The 21,726-nt window shown below is 47.9% G+C and overlaps 1 protein-coding gene across 8 annotated transcripts in view; it reads right to left on the bottom strand.

The window, feature by feature from the left end:
* Positions 1 to 21,726, bottom strand: part of egg (SET domain bifurcated histone lysine methyltransferase eggless) — a 141,741-nt gene that overhangs the window by 69,567 nt on the left and 50,448 nt on the right. For 2 of the 8 annotated variants that reach the window (XM_075689792.1, XM_075689797.1), the window contains exon 1: positions 12,220 to 12,484. The exons of 3 other annotated variants lie outside the window; for them this stretch is intronic. Coding sequence is in view for 2 of the 5 variants with exons in the window: in XM_075689797.1 (XP_075545912.1) it covers positions 12,220 to 12,278 (59 nt within the window). In the remaining 3 variants the exon portion in view is untranslated. Of the gene's footprint in view, positions 1 to 12,219; positions 12,487 to 16,722; positions 16,857 to 21,726 lie in introns of those variants that run through there. 3 more of the 8 variants (XM_075689798.1, XM_075689796.1, XM_075689800.1) reach the window with 3 other exon arrangements.

Genomic DNA, 21,726 nt, shown 5'->3' with positions numbered 1-21,726 from the left:
TGCGTGGCCCCCAAGACCGCAACAGCGCACCTGTGATGATTTGGTGTGACCTCCAAAGCCTCACCTAACGCATTCTTTGACGCACTGCGAAGCGTCGATGGTGCGTTCTGTTCAGCACTGCCGGCACACACGCACATGTTGTCACTTGAGCTGAAGACATGATAACGTTGGCTTATCATATGAACATATAAGAAAAGACACGATTCTTTCTCAAGGAAACTAAAAGTTCGACCGAGCCTCTGAAGGGAGCCCCGCTAATTGCCACTATAGTCACAAAGTCAGGAAACGAAAAGCGGTCGATAAGCCACGTTGCTACTTTCGCCTTAAATACAACAAAACCGTCATGAGCGTTGTCACCACGGGGTGCGGGAGCCTGGGAGAGAGGTGGTGGCACTTATACTTCAATAACTCTTCAGGCCCGGAGTCCGCGAGAGTGCTGTTACACAACAGACTCCTAGGTTGCCTATACATATGCAGGTTCGAAGGAAGAAGATTCGCGAGTACATTATAGAAACACTGCTCACCAAACAGGCACGACGAGACGCGGGTTCAAATTCCACCGCTGCCACCAGGTTCTAATGAAGGCAGGGGCTGCGAACTTGCTGAAGGTTACAAATGGGTCTGTATTTCACTACTGCGACTCAACAACGATGGCACCAAGGTCCTTTGAAAAAATTATAGGGTTTTACGTGCCAAAACCACGATTTGATTATGAAGCACGCCGTAGTGAGGGACTCCGGAATAACTTGGACCACCAAGAGTTTAACCTGCACAAATGTAAGCAGCACGGGTGTTTTCGCATTTCGCCCCTATCGAAATGCGGCCGCTCTGGCCGGGATCCGATCCCGCGACCTCGTGTTTAGCAGCCCGACACCATAGCTACTAAGCAACCACAGCGGGCGAACGCCATTTGAAGACGCAGGCGGTTTTCTTCTGGCAGCTTGACTGGTCTGTTACCAGAGGAAGACTCCCCTTCCCGTCATCCTGCTGCCGGTGTGTCGGACTCATCGGCAACCACGGTGACCGAGCCACGATCTCTAAGAAGCGAACATCGGCTGGGATCGAAGCCCAGCGACGAGAAATCGAATGAGAGAAGCGCTGTGACAGCCGTGTCTCTCGCATACCGTACTGTTGAGATTGTCAGCACGTCCCATGTTCCGTGAGGTCAGTCTCACCGCTGACAGGCACGACGAGACGCGCGTTCAAATTCCACCGCTGCCACCAGGTTCTAACGAAGGCAGGAGCTGCGAACTTGCTGAAGGTTACAAATGGGTCTATATATCACTACTGCGACTCAACAACGATGGCACCAAGGTCCTTCGAAAAAATTGTAGGGTTTTACGTGCCAAAACCACGACTTGATTATGAAGCACGCCGTATTTGTTGCAAATCTCGGGTCCGTGCGGCCAACGAAGTCTCCATCGATGGTGCCGTGCCAGGTGCCGGGAGAAAAAGGAATATATTCAAAAAGGTACATGGTTGAGTTTACAAAACGGCCCTCACTATCGGAGCACACTATGGTAGCGTCTTAGCACGTACGAGTCACACTTTCCGAGCGTCACTCCTCCTCGGAAGTCTCGATCCGCTTCTTATGACTGCGTCGCCATTGTTCATGAAATCCACCAATCCGGCGTCAGGGGACAGATGGCGTCAGGAGACCAATCCCGGCGCCGGCGAGCTGGATGCCCCTTTCGGTGCGCCGAAGTTATCGGTGAGCGGGTGCCCCTTTCGGTGCGCCACGGGTGTGGGAAACGCACGCACATCACTGGGCACAAACACGAAAAGTTAAGGAACGCACGCTGACTCAGATCCCCGACGTGGTCATGCCGATTTGGGCTGCTGACAGGTGTGACGAATGGAGGCGTGACAACTGCATGTCGCAGGTGTGTCATTTCCCCCGATCTGAGGGCCGCCGGGCACAACAGTACACATCGCCCCCTCCGTGCAAGAAGAGCGGCGCGTGCACTACTAACCCTCAACGACCTCGACGGTGACCCCAGCAGAGACCGCGTGGCAAATGGAGTACGCGAGGGTGTCACGCAACAGCGCTTCCTTCATCTTGCTGCCACTTTCCCGTGGAGCAACCGAGCCCCAACGAACGATCCAGAAAATAGGCTGACTGATTCATTCATGAGTGGAAACCTAGAAGCAACGCTGATGCTATGAGAGACAATTACGACCACCTGGGGTCATTGACGTGCACCTATACAATCTAAATACACGTGCGCTTTTTCCCACATCGAAATGCTGCCGCCGCCGCCGCAGGCAGTCGAGCTTGCGAATCCGTGCGTAGCTGCACGAAGCCGCGCAGGTACCAGTAGAAGATAACGAACATGTCAGCCGCTATTTTTCTTTATTATGCGATGTGTACGCATGTGTGCGCGCTTGCTCGCCATGCGAAGTGTTCACTAACTAAGCCCTCGGCAAGTCTTTCTAGGCCCCGTAAAATACGCGCGGCCTCGATGCAAACAGGGTGGTCGCAGATGGTTCACTCCTCGACACAGCCTTGAAGATTTCATTCAAGGCCGTTTCTTTATTGCCTCGGGTCTCGACTTCGGCACTTGTGTTGTGGACAGCGGCCGGGCCGCAACAACAGCATAAAAGAGAAGAAAAGCACGGGACCTCGAAGAAACGCACAACACCACGGAGTCGCAGCAGCGCGGCCACCTACCTTGCACAGCCGTCTCGCCTTACACCCGCGTCCGAGAAAGACGACCTTGAGCAGAAACGTGCACCAGAAAGCGAGGGACGCGAGACGAACGGACGCTTTGTGTTGTGTGCGGGTGTAGTGCACCGAAGAAATGACTGTTAAGCCCTTTATCCGGACAGGTGTTATGTAGTCAATAACACGGAAAAATCGAAGAGTACGATTAGAATTATCTCGTAGGGCGACTACATTGGCGCATACATTTTCCTTTCTTCTTTTGTTCCTTCGTGACCTCTTCCCTAAACGCCTAGCCAGGCACGGGAGAGACCCGTGCACAGAACACAATACTCGTGCCGAAAGTAACTAACAACAAGCAAGCAGCTCACAACGGAAAAAAAATGCACGAAACCGGATCTTGGCCAGGCGCAGAGCGGTTGTGAGCGGCGAACCGTTCCGCGCCAGATTGCGATCGGGCATCTCTGTGGGTAGAAGTCGGCAAGCGCGTTTTTCTTGGCCGACTGCAACATCCGTTTATTTTCATTACTGCTTAGCTAGCACGAAGAAGATATAAACAAGAAGAAAAAAAGTAGAGAGGGCTACAAAAGCGCTAAAATGGCGTACGCTCAAATGAAAAATCTCAGCCTGGGCCTTGCACACTTCTCCGAATGCACAGAGCCAGGCACATGAAATACAAAAGAAGTCGCATGTTCAGCACTGCAGAGATTACTTGTCTCCCGAAGAGAATAAGATGAGAAACACGCATGCATTACACCCTAATGAGGGGACGGGTTGGGTAGGAGAAACAAGGATTAGGAAAATACCTTCTTGGTCCATAATGCAAAGGAGGAGTAAGACTTGCAGACACGGACACAATTGGACAACACGAATCCTTATCAACTAGCTCAGCTTTCTGTCGTTCTAACCTTCTTGGTGGCTTGTCTTCTCAGCAACCTGTCATGGGCTGCCAGAACAAGCAGCAGTATTTCCAGTCCTGCCAAGGTGACAGGAAGTATGGTAGAAGTTATAACGAGCCCGAGACGTGGTAGCTAGAGGTTACATTGAAGTGTGAGAGAGAAGTGGTTCTTGAAGGGATAAGGAAAGGTTGACGCTATTTTCTGCAGCCCTTGCGGGAGCACGGCTCAGCGTCAACAGGGGGGGGGGGGCAGGGATAGTGGGAGCAAAGGAGATAGGAGAGTAGGGGGTTAAACTGTCGCCATGGCAGCGGCTGAGCAGTCGGGCAGGAAGGGCCCAGTGGGTCCTGTAGGAATGGTAATCTGGTGAAAGGCCAGGGGGCGGTGATCCAGCAGGAGCCAGATGGTTGGGGCAGCTCGAGTAGCCTAGAGTGGTTTGGATAGCCATGAGGCTATCCGTCTTTGCAGAAAATCCTAGAGTCTCGCCGAGAGCCCCGACGAGGACCGTTAGACAGAAGTGAGCGAGCCTGTCCTATAGGGGTGAGGAGAAGTGACCCCACGCCTTCCGCTTCCGACGGCAATAGTTGGTCAGTCGTAAGCTCCTTCAGCAATCCAAAGGCCGGTTGCTACTAAGGAGAATGGCGGAGAATGAGAAACTCAGAACTTGGGGGGGTCTCTGCATATTGTAGTAGGAGTAAGATGGCGTCGTAAGGGTGAAAAAGGCAAATCAGTTCTGCGTAAATCACCAATGCGGAGAAAGTCACATAAATGTCTCTTTTTCAGGGACGACACTTTGTTGACCCTTTCTCAAAGAGCAACTGGCCCGAACGCCGGCGATAACCTTGGGCACCAGCAGTTAGTGCAGTGATGCCACTAAATTTAGCAGCTAGTAGCAAGAAGAAAGGTTCTTTTGCAGGCAGTTGTTCTTTAACGGCTTTCAGCTCGTGTAGTAGGAGTAAGATGGCGTCGTAAGGGTGAAAAAGGCAAATCAGTTCTGCGTAAATCACCAATGCGGAGAAAGTCACATAAATGTCTCTTTTTCAGGGACGACACTTTGTTGACCCTTTCTCAAAGAGCAACTGGCCCGAACGCCGGCGATAACCTTGGGCACCAGCAGTTAGTGCAGTGATGCCACTAAATTTAGCAGCTAGTAGCAAGAAGAAAGGTTCTTTTGCAGGCAGTTCTTCTTTAACGGCTTTCAGCTCGTGTTAACTCCCTCTACGCGGAGAACAAATCTTATCTATTTATAGCACTTGCTGCATGGTGCTCCGAATGCCGTAGGCACGCTTTTTAAATGTAATGCATTCTTAGGACAATAATAAGAGTACTCTATGCAATTCCGAGAGTTCAAATAAGGAGGACTATCTGTCACCGTTGTCTTCAATGACATGTGGGAAGCATGTACAACAGTGAAACAGGCAATATACAGGGGGAGATATATGGCCGTAACAGCAAGCGCTTGAAGACGGGTCGTTACAGATTGTTTTGGAACTTCATTTACATGTTTTAACATTCCATTGCTTTCTCGAAAAAATAAAACTAGAGTGCCTTCAAGCGCCACATAATTCTCAAGCGTTATGCTACGTATGCACAATAAATTTATACGCACTTTAATTCTGATCGTCACCTTAATCCGCCAGTTCTCTCCGCGGTTTCGGGGGCCTCGAGAACGGGTTTGGGGGTAAATTTTAATGCGTGCTCGAACTGAAGTATTTCTCATGTTGGCAACATTGCTGCAGTGCCTGTGGCACTGTTCTCCGCCGACCTACATGTAACGGCAGTAGGCTACCTATTCTTGACCATCCGGGCCTTGGTGGAGCCAGCCATTATGAGCGCTGCGACTTCAGCTGCGCAGCGCATACAATTTCACAGATCACAGTGCCGGCTAGGGCCTGGCAAGCAAATTTCGAAGCGGGCCAGGGCAGGGCACGGGCCTAGGAGCTTCGGGCTCGGGTGTGTCTCTGCAACGCTTCGGGATTTCCACGTAGAAAGCTGTTTTGACAGTTTCACCTTCAAGTAAAAATTCGTGGTGGATAATTCCATGGAAGTAAGGAAAAAGAAAGCGATCAACGTGACTGATTTGCGCTTCGGTCTTCCGCGTACTTGTTTTGTTTAGTGCTCGTCCTTCTTATTTCACTCGATGTCGCATTCGTAAATCAAGTCTCGTCGCCGATGACGACCCTTTGCAGGGATTTATCGCTGTCGTCTGCAGGTTTCTAACCAGTGAAACCTTTTCGTCGCAACTTTTGCTCAGGAGTCAGCAGTTTCGGCACAGTCTTAATAGAGACCGTTTCATTTTCAAAATTTCATACAAAATACGGTGAACAGACGACTTTCCCAAACCAAGTGCTTCTGATATAAGCGTCATACGGCGGACTGAACGCAAGAGAACGCACACGATCGATGCTTTAACCTACGCGCGAGGTGAAGGGGCATCCTGATCTTGTATAAGCCCCCTGAATAAAATAAAGGTAGCGATATTCCTCTTCTCCTAGCCTCTCCATTTCTTGACATACCCTCGCCGCACGCGCCTTCCCTCGCCACTCGTCCTGTCACTTTTCTCGTGATCGCGATCACGGTGCGAACAAGAGCAACTGTCATGGCGCCGGCATAAGTAAACACAAAAACAAAACGCCGCAGTTTCGCCGGAAAGGCGAAGCATTGATTGCAATAGCAACTTAGTAGACAGCTATACGAAGCATGGATAGTAGTTTTATCAGCTGCATAAACTTGTAAACATTCGCTTACAAACTAAATTAACGAGCATGGTGTCACGCGCGCACAAGCAAACATGAACACATCTCATTCGATGCATGACCGCACACACTCGCCGTCAAAACGCTGGAGTGAGGAAGCGCGGCAACAGCAGCGAGCGAATTGACCTTCGTGCTGCCTTTCGCTTGAACGCGAACGGCGACAACACAGCGCACACGAAGCCATCAGCGCTTGGCGCACTCTGGCCCCATCGCAGTTCGCTTTCAAGATATCTAGGCCCGCGCGTCCGCACCACACGCAGCCGCCGTCGAAGTAGAACGATAATGATTATTTGTGCTATTCGTCGACCTCCATTTCGACCAAGACTAAAGATGGATTGCACAAAACTGCACGTATAAAGGTCTGCCTTATACAGCAGTCCGGCTCATACGCACTAGAGGTCAACAGGGTTCTTTTCGAGTACTGAGCGAGAGCGGCGCCGCTATACCCTCTCCCACATTTTTGCTGGCTCACTGCACGAAATTTTGTGGCAGAACTCGTACATATACACAAATTATTTTGCCTTCTACTGCATAAAGCAAATCGCTGCTGGTTCCCATTTAATTTCTTCATTCCGTGCTGAAGTGAGTTGAATACTGCGCCAGCAGTTTATAGCCTATAGTTGCTCCAACATAGTCGAATTTTCACTTTGAAGTGTTCTAAACAACTGAATCCAACGCGGATGCTGCAGAAAAGGAGGATGATGAGGCAAGTAAAATAAAACAAAAAATTGTTTGTCGACGCATATTTCTTAATGACATTTTGACATGTTTGATCGTGTTCACTGCCTTCACTGTTTTCTGGCACAGCACAGGTTCGCTAGGAATCGGCACTAACAAAGCATGATATCTGAACTTCACGGATAAAAATAAAACTACCTTGTTTTTGCTGTATATTTACTGTGCTTATCACCCTGCATAATACAAAAGTAGACAGAGTCAGAATTCACTCAGATTACGAAACACGGGTAAGTATTTGAATTACTGACTGAAACTTTTCACATTAAAAATAAATCCAGATAGAGCAATAATAATGCCTTGCTCAATGTGACAATACGGTCGCACGTGAGCATAAATTTTGCGTGTCACCTGTTTGTATATAATGCAACTAGAATAGCTTCAAGCGACGGCGTATTACGCAATTCTAAAAGCTCCCTTGACTTTACATTCTCGCCGATTTCTTCAGCTCGAATTTTAGTATTGCACGCAACAATGATTCTTCCAAGATTCAGGAGACTTAAATCGATAGCAGTGTCGACATTAGCAGTCAGCTATGTTTTCGCTACATGTTGTCGTATGACAATTTGGCAAGTACCACTGGCGTTCATATATAATCGCTCTAACACACAAGCACAATGAGCAGAGGATGACATTTTTTTGTTATTTTTACCAGCTTATTTGTCAGTAGCGACTCCACTGGAAAACCTGGAACAGACAAATCTGTCCCTAGCAAAGAATTTTTGTGCAGCTGGTAACTCCACAACAACAACCGAGAATTGGACTATGCTTCGTTTAGGCTCAAAGGCTAACGGGCCGAACCATGGACGGACCTGCACCTTTCGGGCCTTGGCCGAATACGGGCGAGGCTTTAAACCACTCGGCCGGGCTCGGGCGAGCCTGCGCATGGAAAAAACGGCCCGCGCACTGCTCGTGTCCCAAGTCCACGGGCAGCGCAAAACAACCCGGCGAATCTCGGCAACAGCAGCAGCAGGATAAAAAGCAGCGCAAGGCGACGCAGCCGGCGAGAAAGGGCAGCCACGCCGAGCGGAAAAGAAAGGCAGCGCATGCGCGTCGATCCGGTAGGGTCACGTGGCGTCGGGATGCGTCGGGGCGCGTCGGCCGAGGCGCGACCCCGCCCTGAACCGAGCTACGCCGGTGCCGCCTGGCGCGCACCTGCGGCATAGCTCCAGAAGCCGATGCCAATCGACAACTCATGTGGCCGCCACTATAATGGAGAATAAAAGTAAAAATAGGCCAACCGTAGCGAGCAGCGTTTGCAGCAAGTTTGAAGACACGCTTCTCGAAGAAGTACGAGAACATTTCTAACACCTGCCGCCAGAGCATCCGATCACAGCGAAGGTGCGGCGACGAGATCAGACAGAGCAATGACCAGACCAGAAGATCGATTGGTCAGGCGCACTTGTGGATTGCATCGGTATCTTACTATTTCAGCAAGAATAAGCCACTTGTGCATCAAAGAACATTTATTTTTGTTTTAATTGTCGAGCTCGCTAAGTGCACCTTCATTTTGCTGTAGCTTGAAAGCACCTATAGTTTAACCAACAGATGCAGCAAACCACCGCTACTTTTGTTCAAGCAGCTAACATCCACGCATGAGGGGCCGTATTTTCTAATGCTGGATTCGTTTGGATCAGTTATCATTGGGATCAACAGCTCGGCGCGTCGCGTGACAACAAAAGAATGGGAAATGAACTGGAACGTAAGAAAACACGGGCCCAAGACGCCGTACGAGAGTGGCCGGAATGGTCACTTCACGACATTGCGCATGCATGGGACGCCCTGCCGTTATCGCAATTCCCCGTCCCGCTTATCTCTGCAAAACATATCTAGCCGCACAAAAATGCGCAACGCGCAGCGGTGAAAGTAGGCGTCGGCAAAGTCTAGCAAAAAAAAAACTGGAAATGCTTCAAGAACTGCCTCATTAGATATAGCTGCTACGCCAAAACTGCCCACGTCAAAGTTGCCGTAACATGTCAACAGCAAAAGCGGACTCACAGTTTACAATGACGAAGTACTGCTAAAAGTACAGGACTGCTCAAAACTCACTCATGCATCTTATAATGGTAGTCCTTGCGAAATCACTAAGCACCTGTTATGGCTGAGGAATACTACGAGGTTGTCTGACCGCTTCAATACAAGCTATCATGTCCTATTACTTTAAGTATTACGCAGTCATGAAACCAATAGAAGCAATGGCAATTCAAAGTCATTACGGGGAATCACGCGGGACAATGGTAACGCCAAGATAACGACAAGACTAACGAGAACGCATTGGTGAAACGCTGCTTTCGTAAATTGCGTCACAGTTCGTCGAACATAGCTGCTCGCGGATGCGCGGGTGAGAACAGAGTTACCTAAGCCATAAAGCACAGGAGGCAAGGAGCACTTGAATAGCTTCGTTACCGCTTACGTCACGCTCTTCTCATGCGGCCTAAAATTCCACTGCTCACGTACGGTGTCTAGAAAGGCGCCATCCACAACACGCATTTAAAGTCCTTCCGTAACTAGTGTCCCCGTGTATATACTCTCTGAGGGAGCATGTACAGGAACACTATCCTAAACGATTGCAACACGCCCATTTAGCGCGTGGCAAAGCTTATCGAAAGCGCGACGTGCTCCGATTCTCGGAATGGATGCTGCAGAAAGCTTTCCCGTTGAGAGCTAAAATGGCACGTCATAAAACTTTATTTGTCAATATAGCTGGCCTTTCCCGCGTGAGTGCACCTGCCGAACAGCAAACTAAGCTTTACGTATCAATCCACAAGTACCACTGGCGTAAGAAGCGCAACCATAACAACCACGGCACAGCTGTCGACTCAACGCATACAGACAAAAGTTTTATATTAGGCTTTCCTACGAAAGCCGATCGAGTCCTGGCGAAACCCAATCAACCTTTGTGTTCTTGGACACGAATGCGGGTCGAGTCCCCTGTTCTAAAACTGTTAACCGAGGCCTACGGCTGAGGATGCTGTAGGTGCTAGGCCTGGTGCGCCCACATCGAACTCCAACTGCGCTCGAGGATGCGTCTGATGAAAGTGGAGCTATTCAAGGTCAACGAACTCATTCACCTATAGACGCTATTTCATATGCGTAAATCTGCTAGGACACAACTTCCGCAATGCCCGAGAGGTACTATTGGCCAACGACTTTTGGCGCATGCCGATTGGCTAACTTGCAGAAGCGAACGTTATGAAAAAGATCAGTGGACAGGCAAAGTTCCTTTCATATCGTTACTCAAATTGAGCAAGCAAGAACTTCAGTGAGACATCGCGTTGCACATTACGCCGTTCCAGTGAATGTCGAAAATGAGTCACCATATTAGAGGGCACCAAGTATAGCATTTGCATTAGGCCTGGTGACAGTCTCACGCCTTCACAACTTACGTATGTGAGTAGCAGGTAACCAAGAAAATTATATAGAATTGTACTGTTCGCCCTATAGGTATATTCACTTTGCCCAGACGTTCAAATTCACTGTATTGCGGAGACTACTTTATCTACCGGACATTCAATAGACGGAGATAATTTATTGCGAGGTGCAGGGGGCTAAATGGTGAAAATATGCAAAAATATCATTGACAACAGCAATGACAAAGTATATCGCATAAGAGCTGGCAACTTGTTGCAGATAACAATTCGGACAGCCGACAATGAGCACATCATTATCCACCACCACTCTTGACGATAACGACAAGTTAAACTAAAAATAAAACCCTTCCGGACTGCTGGAACGCTACCGCCATTACTTTTTTTTTAAATTTAGACTCCAGTTAGGAACAATGAAAAATATAAGGCATCTGAGAGCATAACCAGACAAATATGAGCATCATAAGCTGACGCGCCCCATACAACAGCGCAAGCGCGGTCCCATTCAGCGCCCGAAGGGCGCACCGCACACGAACGCGATCCGCTTTCACAGCGCGCACAAAATGGCCGCCAACAGGCTACCAGCGAGCCGCCCTCCCTCCCCAGCGCCGAAAGGGCCGGACTACTTTTCTGCCGTCACGTGAGACGCAAGAGCCGCTCCAAGCAAGCGTCATCGGCGGCTTCGGGGACGGTCCGCTCTGTATGCTCGGCGGAGCCTTTCCGATTGCACAAAGGCCGTTTGCCGAAATGGTTGCGGCCCTGAGAGCCAAGCCACAAAGTAAAATAAATTTGTGTACTGGTTTTTCAGTGATTAGCGTGTGTCACCTGCTGACACTGTTGACAGTCTACTATGCCACTGGTTGGTGTCAACGTTTACAGAAATCTGTCATTTTCGGCACAATCTGCTTGTAAAAGCAGTACACACTCAAATAACGTGCAAGATACATCTTGCGCTGGAAACCAACATGTGATGACACAAACAACCAAACGGAGTTTAAGAACTGTTCAGTGGACGGATTATGCAATACTTACTCTAAAGAGAAAAACCAGCCTTCTCTTTCTGTAACCCCATGGTTTCTGTTTATGACAGAACACAAACCTAGCAAACTAACCAGCCCTTCGAAACAATTTGTAGTGGGAAACACCGCAAAGGTCGTGGAGTTTTCCCACCAGCATCAGCTAACGCCAGCGTCCCGGAAACCGGCGCCATCTGTCGGTTCCTACCCTAACGACGAGCCCCTCGCCGCATTCCACTCGCCTCGACTTTTCGCGCCAGCAAGGCAGCGATCGGGTCAGACCAGTCGACAGCGGCGGAGAGGCACGGACGCGTGTAAACCCGTGCGCGAGATACGCGCGTGAACGTGGTCAGAAACCGTGCTGCGTTCGAAATGTCAAGTAGGCCGGTTTCACTTCAGCGACATTGGTTCAACACTAAAGGTGCGTTTCAGGCCCTGTTTCGCCGTCTACGATTTCAATGCATGCTTTGCCCATGTCGCACTACCGTAAGGAAAAGCACTTGGCCGACACATTTCCGTCCGGCAAAAACGGATTACCGTTGAGCCATAAGTCTCCGTGCAATAATATTCTACCGCTGAAGCTAAACACCAGAGCGTCTTTTCCCGTTAATTACAACGTGGCGAGTACGTCAGATTGGCGTGGACTTTACCGATACTCAAGGCGGCACGCAATAAGTCTAGAAACAGAGCATAGTACGCCAGATTAGCGCGAAACTTTGACATTCAAAGTGTCACGCATAATGCTAAGGCTTGAAACTATTAATATGGGACGTGTGGGTTACTGACCTTCTGCACGTGATGGTGAAGGTTGCGGCGCGCTGTGGGGAGAGAGCGACAAGGCGCATTCAGCGTCTCCCCATGACGACAGTACAATACACGAGAAAAATCCACAAGAGCGAACGAATACAGACGACTCCGCGTGCCGCTCCACTAACTGCCGGTACGTTCGTTCACAGAAGAGAGAAGGGGATTGCGAGAGACCGCGGAGCGACACGGAAAGGGGGAGCTGCGGTCGTCGTTCTCACGCGCAATAAAGTAGTGCCTCAAGGTGACGCGTTCTTGTTTCGCCACGGAAGATTTTTGCTGTAGTGCAAATAAAAACATTGTTTGTTTCCACATCTACTTTGCTTGACTACTTTTATTTAATAGACCTGCGGCGATATCGTTACGGTAATTGATCATACATATTTCAACGTCGGACGCGGCACGCATAAATACAAACCCAGCAAATTGAGACAAAGGTTCGTATTATATGCCTAAATTGAGCAGAGTGGGTATAACATGCGAAAAAACACTTGCCTTTTGTCATTTCTGTGAGCTTGGCAAAAGCAGCTACATCTATGAAATTTCGGTCGGCAGTCAACAGTCGTGTCGCTGCGTTGGTTCTCACCCAGAACCCATGCTACTTCTGTGGTACTCGCTTTCAAGAGACATGTATGTACACATTCAACGCCTAATTTCCAATAGGGTGTATTGCGAAATACTTCATTTCCAAGCGGCAGGCCGTGCTGCGCAGCAGCATCGGAGGCACAGACTTAACTGTAATGTGCATGAACAGTTCGTACATTTGCTAAAAGAAAGGATATGGGACGTCGCTACCACCCATGCACACAAATTATCCCGTATGGCACAGCTTTAAACGCCGATTTGCTTTGAATCAATGAAGATCTAACGGAAAAGTAAAGCAGGTGCAACACAAGAGTCTTGTAAAGACCAGTAATATCTCCGAGATCTTGCCTGGCTAAGTACGGACCTCTGCAGATGCTTCCATTCGTATCATCTACTCAGAAATGTCATACAAGTAGAGGTAGACGAACATCAACTTTCTCGAATACGAATAACACATATCAAATAGTCGAACGTAGACGCATATACGTATTTACAGCAGTATTTATTCCGGTACAGTTAGCTACCACGTCTGCACTGGCTAGTGCAAAAAAGACAGCTGTCAGGGACTAAGGATATGTTTTAAACAAAAGATCACTAACTGTCATTAAAAAACGGCACAAATAGCCTCTCAATATCTTTAGAACCTGGTTTCGACAAGCTTGCCAATAATTAATGGTTGCTGTATGAAATGTAGCAATCAAATATCGTCAGATAAAAGGTTGCCGAAGGAAGATAAGCTGGGGAAAAAGCAAAAAAAAAAACTTGCAAAAATGCCCGTTGCAAAGAAAACCCAAGTCTTAGCGTAAAAGGTAAACATTCTGCATGATTAAACTACAAAAAGCAACATAGGGAAAACACGGGGAAGGCGGAAGATGGAAATTTATTAGCAAAACGAGAACAAGGTGAAATCAGCAGCCAATATTTCGACAAGTGGGCTTGTCTTCTTCAAGGCAATATATGAGCAATATATGAAAGACTACAAGAAAAACTCACAGGTTGCCATGTAGGCTTCCGCCGCGAAACCAAAAACAAACTTGTATTATGCATTCTGTTTCTGCATCCCTTCGAAAAGTTTTGTCATTTCACTTCTAATAACTTGCGATACTTTGTCTAGCAGAATGAGAAAAATAACGACTTTAACGGTCGATTGTTGCGGAATATTTGCTTAATTTCGAATATTCGAAAATACCGAATACGCAGTTGCTTCTCCAACACCAATAGTTTGTGTGTATTATTGTTTCGTATTCAAAACTTCGAATATTAGCCCAACTTTAAAATAAACCTTTATCCACAGACACTACTTGACTGTAATTGAATAAATAAAAGCACCAGCACAAATATTTGCGCTATCTTTGATACGTAGGTTTCTAGATATGCAAATCGTACTATCACCAGAGGTGGAACGTCCAGTAAGCCGGGTAATCACTTCTCAAACAGCATCACTTTTGTCACGCTTCCTCACATTGGTTCATATTGACACATCGCTCATAGCGATTCGTACGTCAGGCCAACTCAATCTGGACTGCTCTTCACAAACGCTACTGATCACATGTGACCGCGTTAGTTATAATAATATGACGAATCCAGCTCGCTGTAAAAAGCTTCCACGGCGTTTCGCTTAGGGCATGGGTCTCCAAACTACCACCCGAAGAGGCCCGCAGACCGGCCCATGGGCGGGCCGTTTTTTTCCCCCAAGTTTTTTTTTTTTTCCAGCAAAGCCTCCTCTGCGCTTCCGACCGAGAGAAGGGCTTCTCCGCAAAACATTGCGCTATTGCGTTTCAGCCTGGCAGTCAGCTTCACTGCAGTCCTACGATCACGCCACCTCATCCGAGGCAGCGCCGACGAATCAAAAGCCGCACGTGGCTGTCGTGTGAGGAGCGCGCGACGCTACGGTTGGCCCGGCCCCAATGCCGGGTCGCGCCAAAGCTTCCTCGGGAGCCTGGACGCGCTGGGCCCAAAGCGCTATCGTCAGCTCTACACCCGCAAAACTACACCGCGTAAATACTTGTACATAATATTCATTCGTTTCACCATCGCTTTGTTCCTGAGCCTGGCCTCGGCACATCATCAGACTTAGTCCATGTAGAGCAACTCTAAATAATGTGTCCAGTCCGGTAATGATTGTATTCACAAATAGCATGCCCGCTAGATGGAGCAATTAAAGATGCATGTCTGCGATCACAGATAACGTAAAGAAAGATTGTGTTGGCTTTTCAAACGCGAAGTCGAGTAACACGTTTGGCTCATTTTAATAAAGGAAGCTGTTAGTCTATTTTACGAGTGCACGTTTTGGCAACTCTTAAAACGTAAATGCATGCACAAAATTCAACATTGATTCGTTTAAGTACTGGAGTTTCGTTAACTACACATCAGCAAAGCGCCCTTTGAAAAGAATGGTGACGCTTTCCAGACCACTCACACTCACGTCTCGTTAACAACGGCAGCTTGGCCGGTGCAGCTAGAACGAATGGGAATAAGAAAAGAAAAAGAAACTGCGCGCTACCGGGAAGTGTATATAATCATGGAGACCAACCAGGGAGATAAAATAGTTCTCTAATTTTTTCTAAATGTTGTGCAGGAAGTCAACGCAATTAGTTAAAATTATAGTTCGATAATGCATGTCTATTAATTTGAATAAAATGTCTGCGCCCAGTACCATTAATTACTTTACTAATCTTTGCTCTGTTCACAACGAAACCACAAAAAATGTGTCCAAGAAATACTGACCAAGAAAATGCATTTACGGTTGTCGCTTATTTCACCCTTGACGACAGTAAGCACAATGCCCTGCTTCCATGAGCGGAAACCTATTTTCATACATTCAGGAAAACAGTGTTTGTAGCCCTGTATTCAGACCACGTGTGCGCGCGAACGTGACTGCTGCGTCGTCATGCGTCAACGACAAAGATAAAAGAAACTTTACTACAAACTAGGTGCAGTTGAGATTTGTACATTGAAAATTCCCAATACTGAAGTTCTCACTTGGTAAAAAAAAAAGTCAATTTCTTGGTGTGATGTTGGTGGTACACCTACTTTAGCTGCTGGAAACAACTTCGTGCCTCCTCCTTCCTCCATCTCCCAATATTCGCTAATGTGTCCATTACGACTAAGATCAGTATTACATTTTTACACTTTAATGGCTGCGTGATAGAGGTAAAAAGATACTGGAAGTACTCCCTTTGCCTTTATCATTGGACAGTTTTCAATACGGCAATGAACTGTCGCAGAAAGATGTTTATCAAGGAGCATTTAAAAGTGCCTCCTGCAAGCGGTCACAGGTGCCGCTACACAAATGACAGTATGTTTGAACGGGCAGAATTCGCTAGATCCCTTAAAACGCCGCCCTGCCGACATCTCTAAAAACAGCTCAGAGGCGTCGAAAGACACCCGACTTCGTTCTACCCCTGCCGTTGGTTTTGAAAATCACTCGGAAACAGGATTTCGGCAGTACAACCCGCTAGCAACGACGCATGGCAATCAAGGGCAATAAACCTCGCCAGGTGTGCAACATATCGTAATCCACGGATTCCACTAGAAATGACCCAAGTACACTTAAAGGCACGACCCGCAGGCTGCTATCACGAAACCACGTTATCAGGCGAGCCGGCGCATGCCCGTCAAGATTACTGGCACGAAAGCGCCACCTACAAGTGCCGCCACAACGTAGACCGGGCGCGGTATTATACCTCGAGCATCGGTTGCAGCGCGGCCCTTGCGAGGGCAAGTACAAACGCCGCTGAGTAGGGTTATACCTCGAGCATCCGTTGCAGCGCGGCCCTTGCGAGGGCAAGTACAAACGCCGCTGAGTAGGGGAAAGGAGACGGCTCCAAAGGAATCGAAATTTAGCAACATTCAACGAGCTTACTCAACAACGATAGAACACCTGTCAACTTAACTGACCTTAGCAACATTAGACGCAGGCTTTGCTCACGGCGTGCCACGGAGTGACGAAGGTTGTCGGCCCCCCGACGTCCCCCAGTAGGCGGCGCCGACGCAAATCTCGCAGAGAAACCATGTGGAGGAAAGAACTACCGGCGAACGAAAGCTGCAGCCGCACACGCGCCGTGCCGCTCCCTACGCGCCGGTGGAGAGAGAAAGATCGAGAGCACGGACAGAAAAGAAAAAAAAAAGATATGAAGGCGACCGCGGAAGGACACAGCACGGGCGGGCGATGGGGCTGCACGGCGGCTGCTCTGCGCCCGCAACACAAAGTAGTTCGCGCCTCGAGCGCCTCTGGGAAAAAAATAAATAAAAGGAAAGCAATACCATGGCTGCGAGCGTACGCCGCGGGTACTAAGTTGGCAAGACAGGCACGAACAATCTCGTCGCCATGTTTTGCTACGATTTCACTGGCAGTGATATAAAGGTCCGACTTTCACGTTCCGTTCAACAGCGGCTGCCGCCCGAAGCGCCTACGCAAGAAAATAGTTATCCGTGCTGTTAGGCGCGACGCCATGTGCGCACGCAACAAAGCGTCTCGCACACCTCGCCGATTTATGCAACGTATTCACTCAAGTTGCTCACAGACCGAACGGTAATCAAAGCAAAAGAAAGGTGTCATTCCATAGCGAATAGGACGGAGCAAGACTGTCCAGCTGGTGGAAAGTTGCTGTCTCAAACTAGAGAGACACTGCACGGTGGACGTCGTTAGCACTTCTCACACGTTGCATATCGATCGTTTATCATTTGTTTTGTTTTGTCCACATTCAACACCTTCTGTAAACACAATCTGAAGTGCTTTATTTAATTCCCATTGGCGCATTAAGTTACAATGTCAAAATCACAGCGGCTACATCAACACGAGATGTGCCGGATGAAACGGTGCTCTAGACACTGACAAAGAACCATGTATAGGGAGCGTAATCACGCGTCGCTTAAACACGAGTTCAGGTTCGCATTCATCGAGCAAAGCTTTCGCATAATCACTGTCTGGTTACCGGGCAGCACTGTAATGTGCGCCTTATGCAAGAGTTCGTACTTGCAAGCATTAAATGAGACGGCACATACAGCATCAAATTGTCTGGTATGCGTTCATTGATACGCCAGACGAATCGCTGGGTCCTATTAAACTCTCAATAAAATATAACTGCTATTAACAAGCAAGAAAGCACGCAACGCAAGCGTTTCAAGAGAATGGACCAATGGATTCTAGGAAATCGATGAGCCTTGGAGACGGCAAGGGCTAGGCAGCACTTGAAGCTATAGATGCGTGGAACCGTCCCCAAAAGACTCCGCCATCGTCAGGTTAAGTGCCAAGTAGGCCTATCACTGAAATAAAATGCTGCACACTTTGGTTGAACATGCTGTCAAAGGACGCCGCCACAAGCTCTGTTGCTACAGCATCTACGCCTTCCAGCATTCGTTAGTGTCGGGTCCACAATGCTAAACCTGTGCACTAGCCCGCGAGGCATGCACACTTAAACATGTTTGACCTGCTCCGGTTACGCGGTTTCCACTATTGTCTGATATGCCATGAAGTAAACATACTTTTGCACTTGTGTAGTGATATTACCTTGCCTCCATGTGTTCTTATTTAACTTCTGCCCTCGCAACCGCACCGCTCCGTATTGCTCGTTGACGTATTGCCCGCGCTTCGGTGCTGTTCTTCGGCTACCGCTTCGACCCACCATTCCAAGTAGCCGACTCCTAACCTTTTCACCTGCTTGTTGACGGGCCACTAAGCGTAACAGATTATGAAAAGACATCAAAGGAGAAGGAAAGTTGTTAAAAAAATACTGCCCCTGGACTTGAAAAAAGGTGGTACATCTCAGCAGACAGAATGGTAACTGGGAACCGCCGTTAACGGCGCACCGACGAAACGCTTCGACGAAAATTTTCAGCTACAACCTACGTCATGAACACAACTCATGTTACGAAAGATAATTTCCGTTATTTTTCTTTATAATCGCCATAAACCTATTTCATGTCCACTGCAGGTCGATGGCCTCTCCCAAGGACCTGCATTTACCGTGAACTATGGCATTAGATAGACAAAACAGCGTTACACTTCACCTCCCAAATGTAGTGCTCAAAGTAGCCTTCATTAGAAATAAAAGAAAGCTTAAATGTAACAGGAACGAACCTTTGAAAGCAGTCATATATGTCACTCATCTGCAGTTTTATATTATTCTCGTAATGCGATGGCTTATTAAAAGAATTGTTTCGTGCAGGGTGTAAGATACTTATAAAATAGCATGACCGACTATTTTGAGGAGTGAATTTTAAGTTACGTATAAGCGTTTCGGAACACTATAACGTAAGCTAACGTGGCATAAATATACCGAAACAGTAAAATTTTTACACCCTTAAGAATGTTTGCTTGTCGCACGGGTAACACCCATACCGTTAAGGCTTTAGAAATGTGATAGCGCACAACGAGCTCCAACTAGACGTGTGGTGAGAAAAAGCGTGGTTGAAAACTGTAATAATTCTGACAGCATAAGGCGCACAGAAATATATGACAAGAAACTTACAGCGATAGCTTTGGAAGTTTAATGCATTTTTCGTGCAATCTGTCACAGCTATCATCATTTTTACTTGACACAAAGTGATGGCAAACAAGATCCCTTCATTGGTCCCAACCAACGATTCGACCTTACCCCTTAAACGTGAAGGTGTTAGCCATGGGACATCCGAACACCACTTATACACTCGTAAACGTGCAAAGATGTTTAGAGTGTAGGGTCCGTGCGAGTGTGGAATAAACAGCGTAATTACCAGCAGAGTGCAGCGGGCTTTTACTTTACTAATATGCTTACATAAACAAACGATCACAACTGCAATGCGGTGCTTACTTTCAGATGTAAATGTTTCAAACGCAGCGTGATTCAAAAGAACACGAGTAATCCGATTTTTTCTATCACGCAAAAGCTTTTGTACAGTCGACCTATCTTGGTATTCCCCAGCTGATTCGTTTTAAATTTCACCATAAAATTTGTCGCAACGGGTTTCGTAAATTTATTTACTGCTACTATCTGTCCTCAGTCGGTTGCATCTCAGTGTGCTGAGACTTAGGTACAGTTCGTCACATGCAACTTCGGTAAGTTGGTCATCAGCCGTGGCCTTTAGCTTAAGGACAGTTCAAAGCTGTTCCGTCTTCATGCCAGCACAGCTCGTTAAGCGAATGTCCCTCAGCGCTTCTACGATGATTTTCCGCACACGTGCGACATTTCACTGGAGTGACCCCGGTCCGACGAAACATTACCGTGCGATTCGTTTAACACTGCTTGTCGTCCTGATAAAGCCAACCGTACAACGTGTGTGTCTTTTGACATTCTCTATCCAAGCCTGCAATCTTTGCAAGAGTTTAGACTGGTTCGAGTTGGCCAGATATGTCTCAACTCACGTCCGCCCTCATATAAACACAGGGTTTCGATCGAACCTTATGTAAAAGCATTTTCATCATCATCATCATAATCATCATCATCATACACATTGCCGCGCTATCCACGCCTACGTGACGTGCTCAAGACTTTCGTCACTGCACCGTTTTTCGTAGCTGTATTTATTTTCTATTTCTCTCTAAGGACAACCGAGACGACCTTGAGCAACCTCGCTACTCTTCCGAAGGAGGAGTACTGAATTTAAGAAGTACGGAGGCAGACCAACTACCTCAGCAACAACGTTTCGTTGAACTTGAAAACGGGGGTTCCAGCGAAACACAAAGGACGCGCACATAATGAAAGGGCGTTAGGCTCGGACGGACGCTGGACTTTCAAATGTACTGTATTGGAATTCACATTACCGCACATAACCTCCGATGCATGCGCATCGTCAACTCCTCTCAAGACATGTGCATTGATAACACCTCAAAAAGTGGACTGGCGCACGAAAACAAACAACGCATGCGCAACTTCTGCTCCTCCCAAGACCTCTCAACCTGCCTGAAACAGCAGGTTGTTGAGAAGTTGCTTGCTGCAGGTTCCCCTCTTTCGGTCAATAGGGCTATCGCTGAAGCCAGAATGCGGAATGTGAGGAGTCTTGCAGGCCAGAAGTCACCCACATCAGAGCGAAGAAAGCAACTAGAAGTAATGCCCATTCATAAAATCTCACACAGCATGAAGAAGGTGGCTGAAAGACAAGGTGTAAGAGTTGTATTTACCACACCATGCAAACTTGCTAGGCCGTGGGCGAGGATGGGAAATGAGGAGACAAAGAGAGGGGGCCTGCAAAATTAGACACGTGATTCCCTTCATCGAGTGCAGGATTGGTGTTTACCGCATTCCGTTGGCTTGTGGTAAAGTATATATAGGCCAGATAGGTAATAGGCGCCAGCAAGAACATAACACGTGCTTAAACGGGGACCAGGGAAGCAATTTGGCAGTTCATTGCCGCGGCTGCAAGAACTGCAAAAAAAAAAAAAAAAAAACACTGCGCCACTGTTTGGTCGTGCGACCATATTAGGGAGGGGTAAGACTAGATACGAGCGGGAAATCTCGGAAGCATTTCACAATTAGGAAGAAAATTGTGTCAGTGATACGCCTTTCTGTTTAACCAAGAAGGAACATGCTTACCTACCGGATAGGTAAAAGGTGATTAAAAACTGACATTGATGCACGGGTCTTTGGGAGGAGTACAAGCTGCGCATGCGCCGGTTGTTTGCGTGCGGCAATGTACTTTTCGAGGTTCTATCAATGCACATGTCTTGGGAGGAGTTGAAGATGCGCATGCGTCGGAGGTTATGTGCGGCAATGTGAATTCCAATAAAGTACAGTTGAAAGTACAGCATCCGTCCGCGTCTGACGCCTCTTCCTTGTGTGAGCCCTATGTGCTTCGCTGGAACCCCCTTATTCAAGTTCATCATGCAGCAACTGGCTCAAGAGCTTACGCTAACTTTTCGTTCACTGCACCACTTCCAGCTTCTACCCAACGGAAGTGACGCGCCATCTGTCTCCGGTTGTCACA

The sequence above is a fragment of the Dermacentor variabilis genome, chromosome 4 (assembly GCF_050947875.1).
Source record: "Dermacentor variabilis isolate Ectoservices chromosome 4, ASM5094787v1, whole genome shotgun sequence".
Lineage (NCBI taxonomy): Eukaryota > Metazoa > Arthropoda > Arachnida > Ixodida > Ixodidae > Dermacentor > Dermacentor variabilis.
The sequence above is the reverse complement of the archived record's forward strand: the minus strand, read 5'-3'. Positions and strand labels throughout refer to the sequence as shown.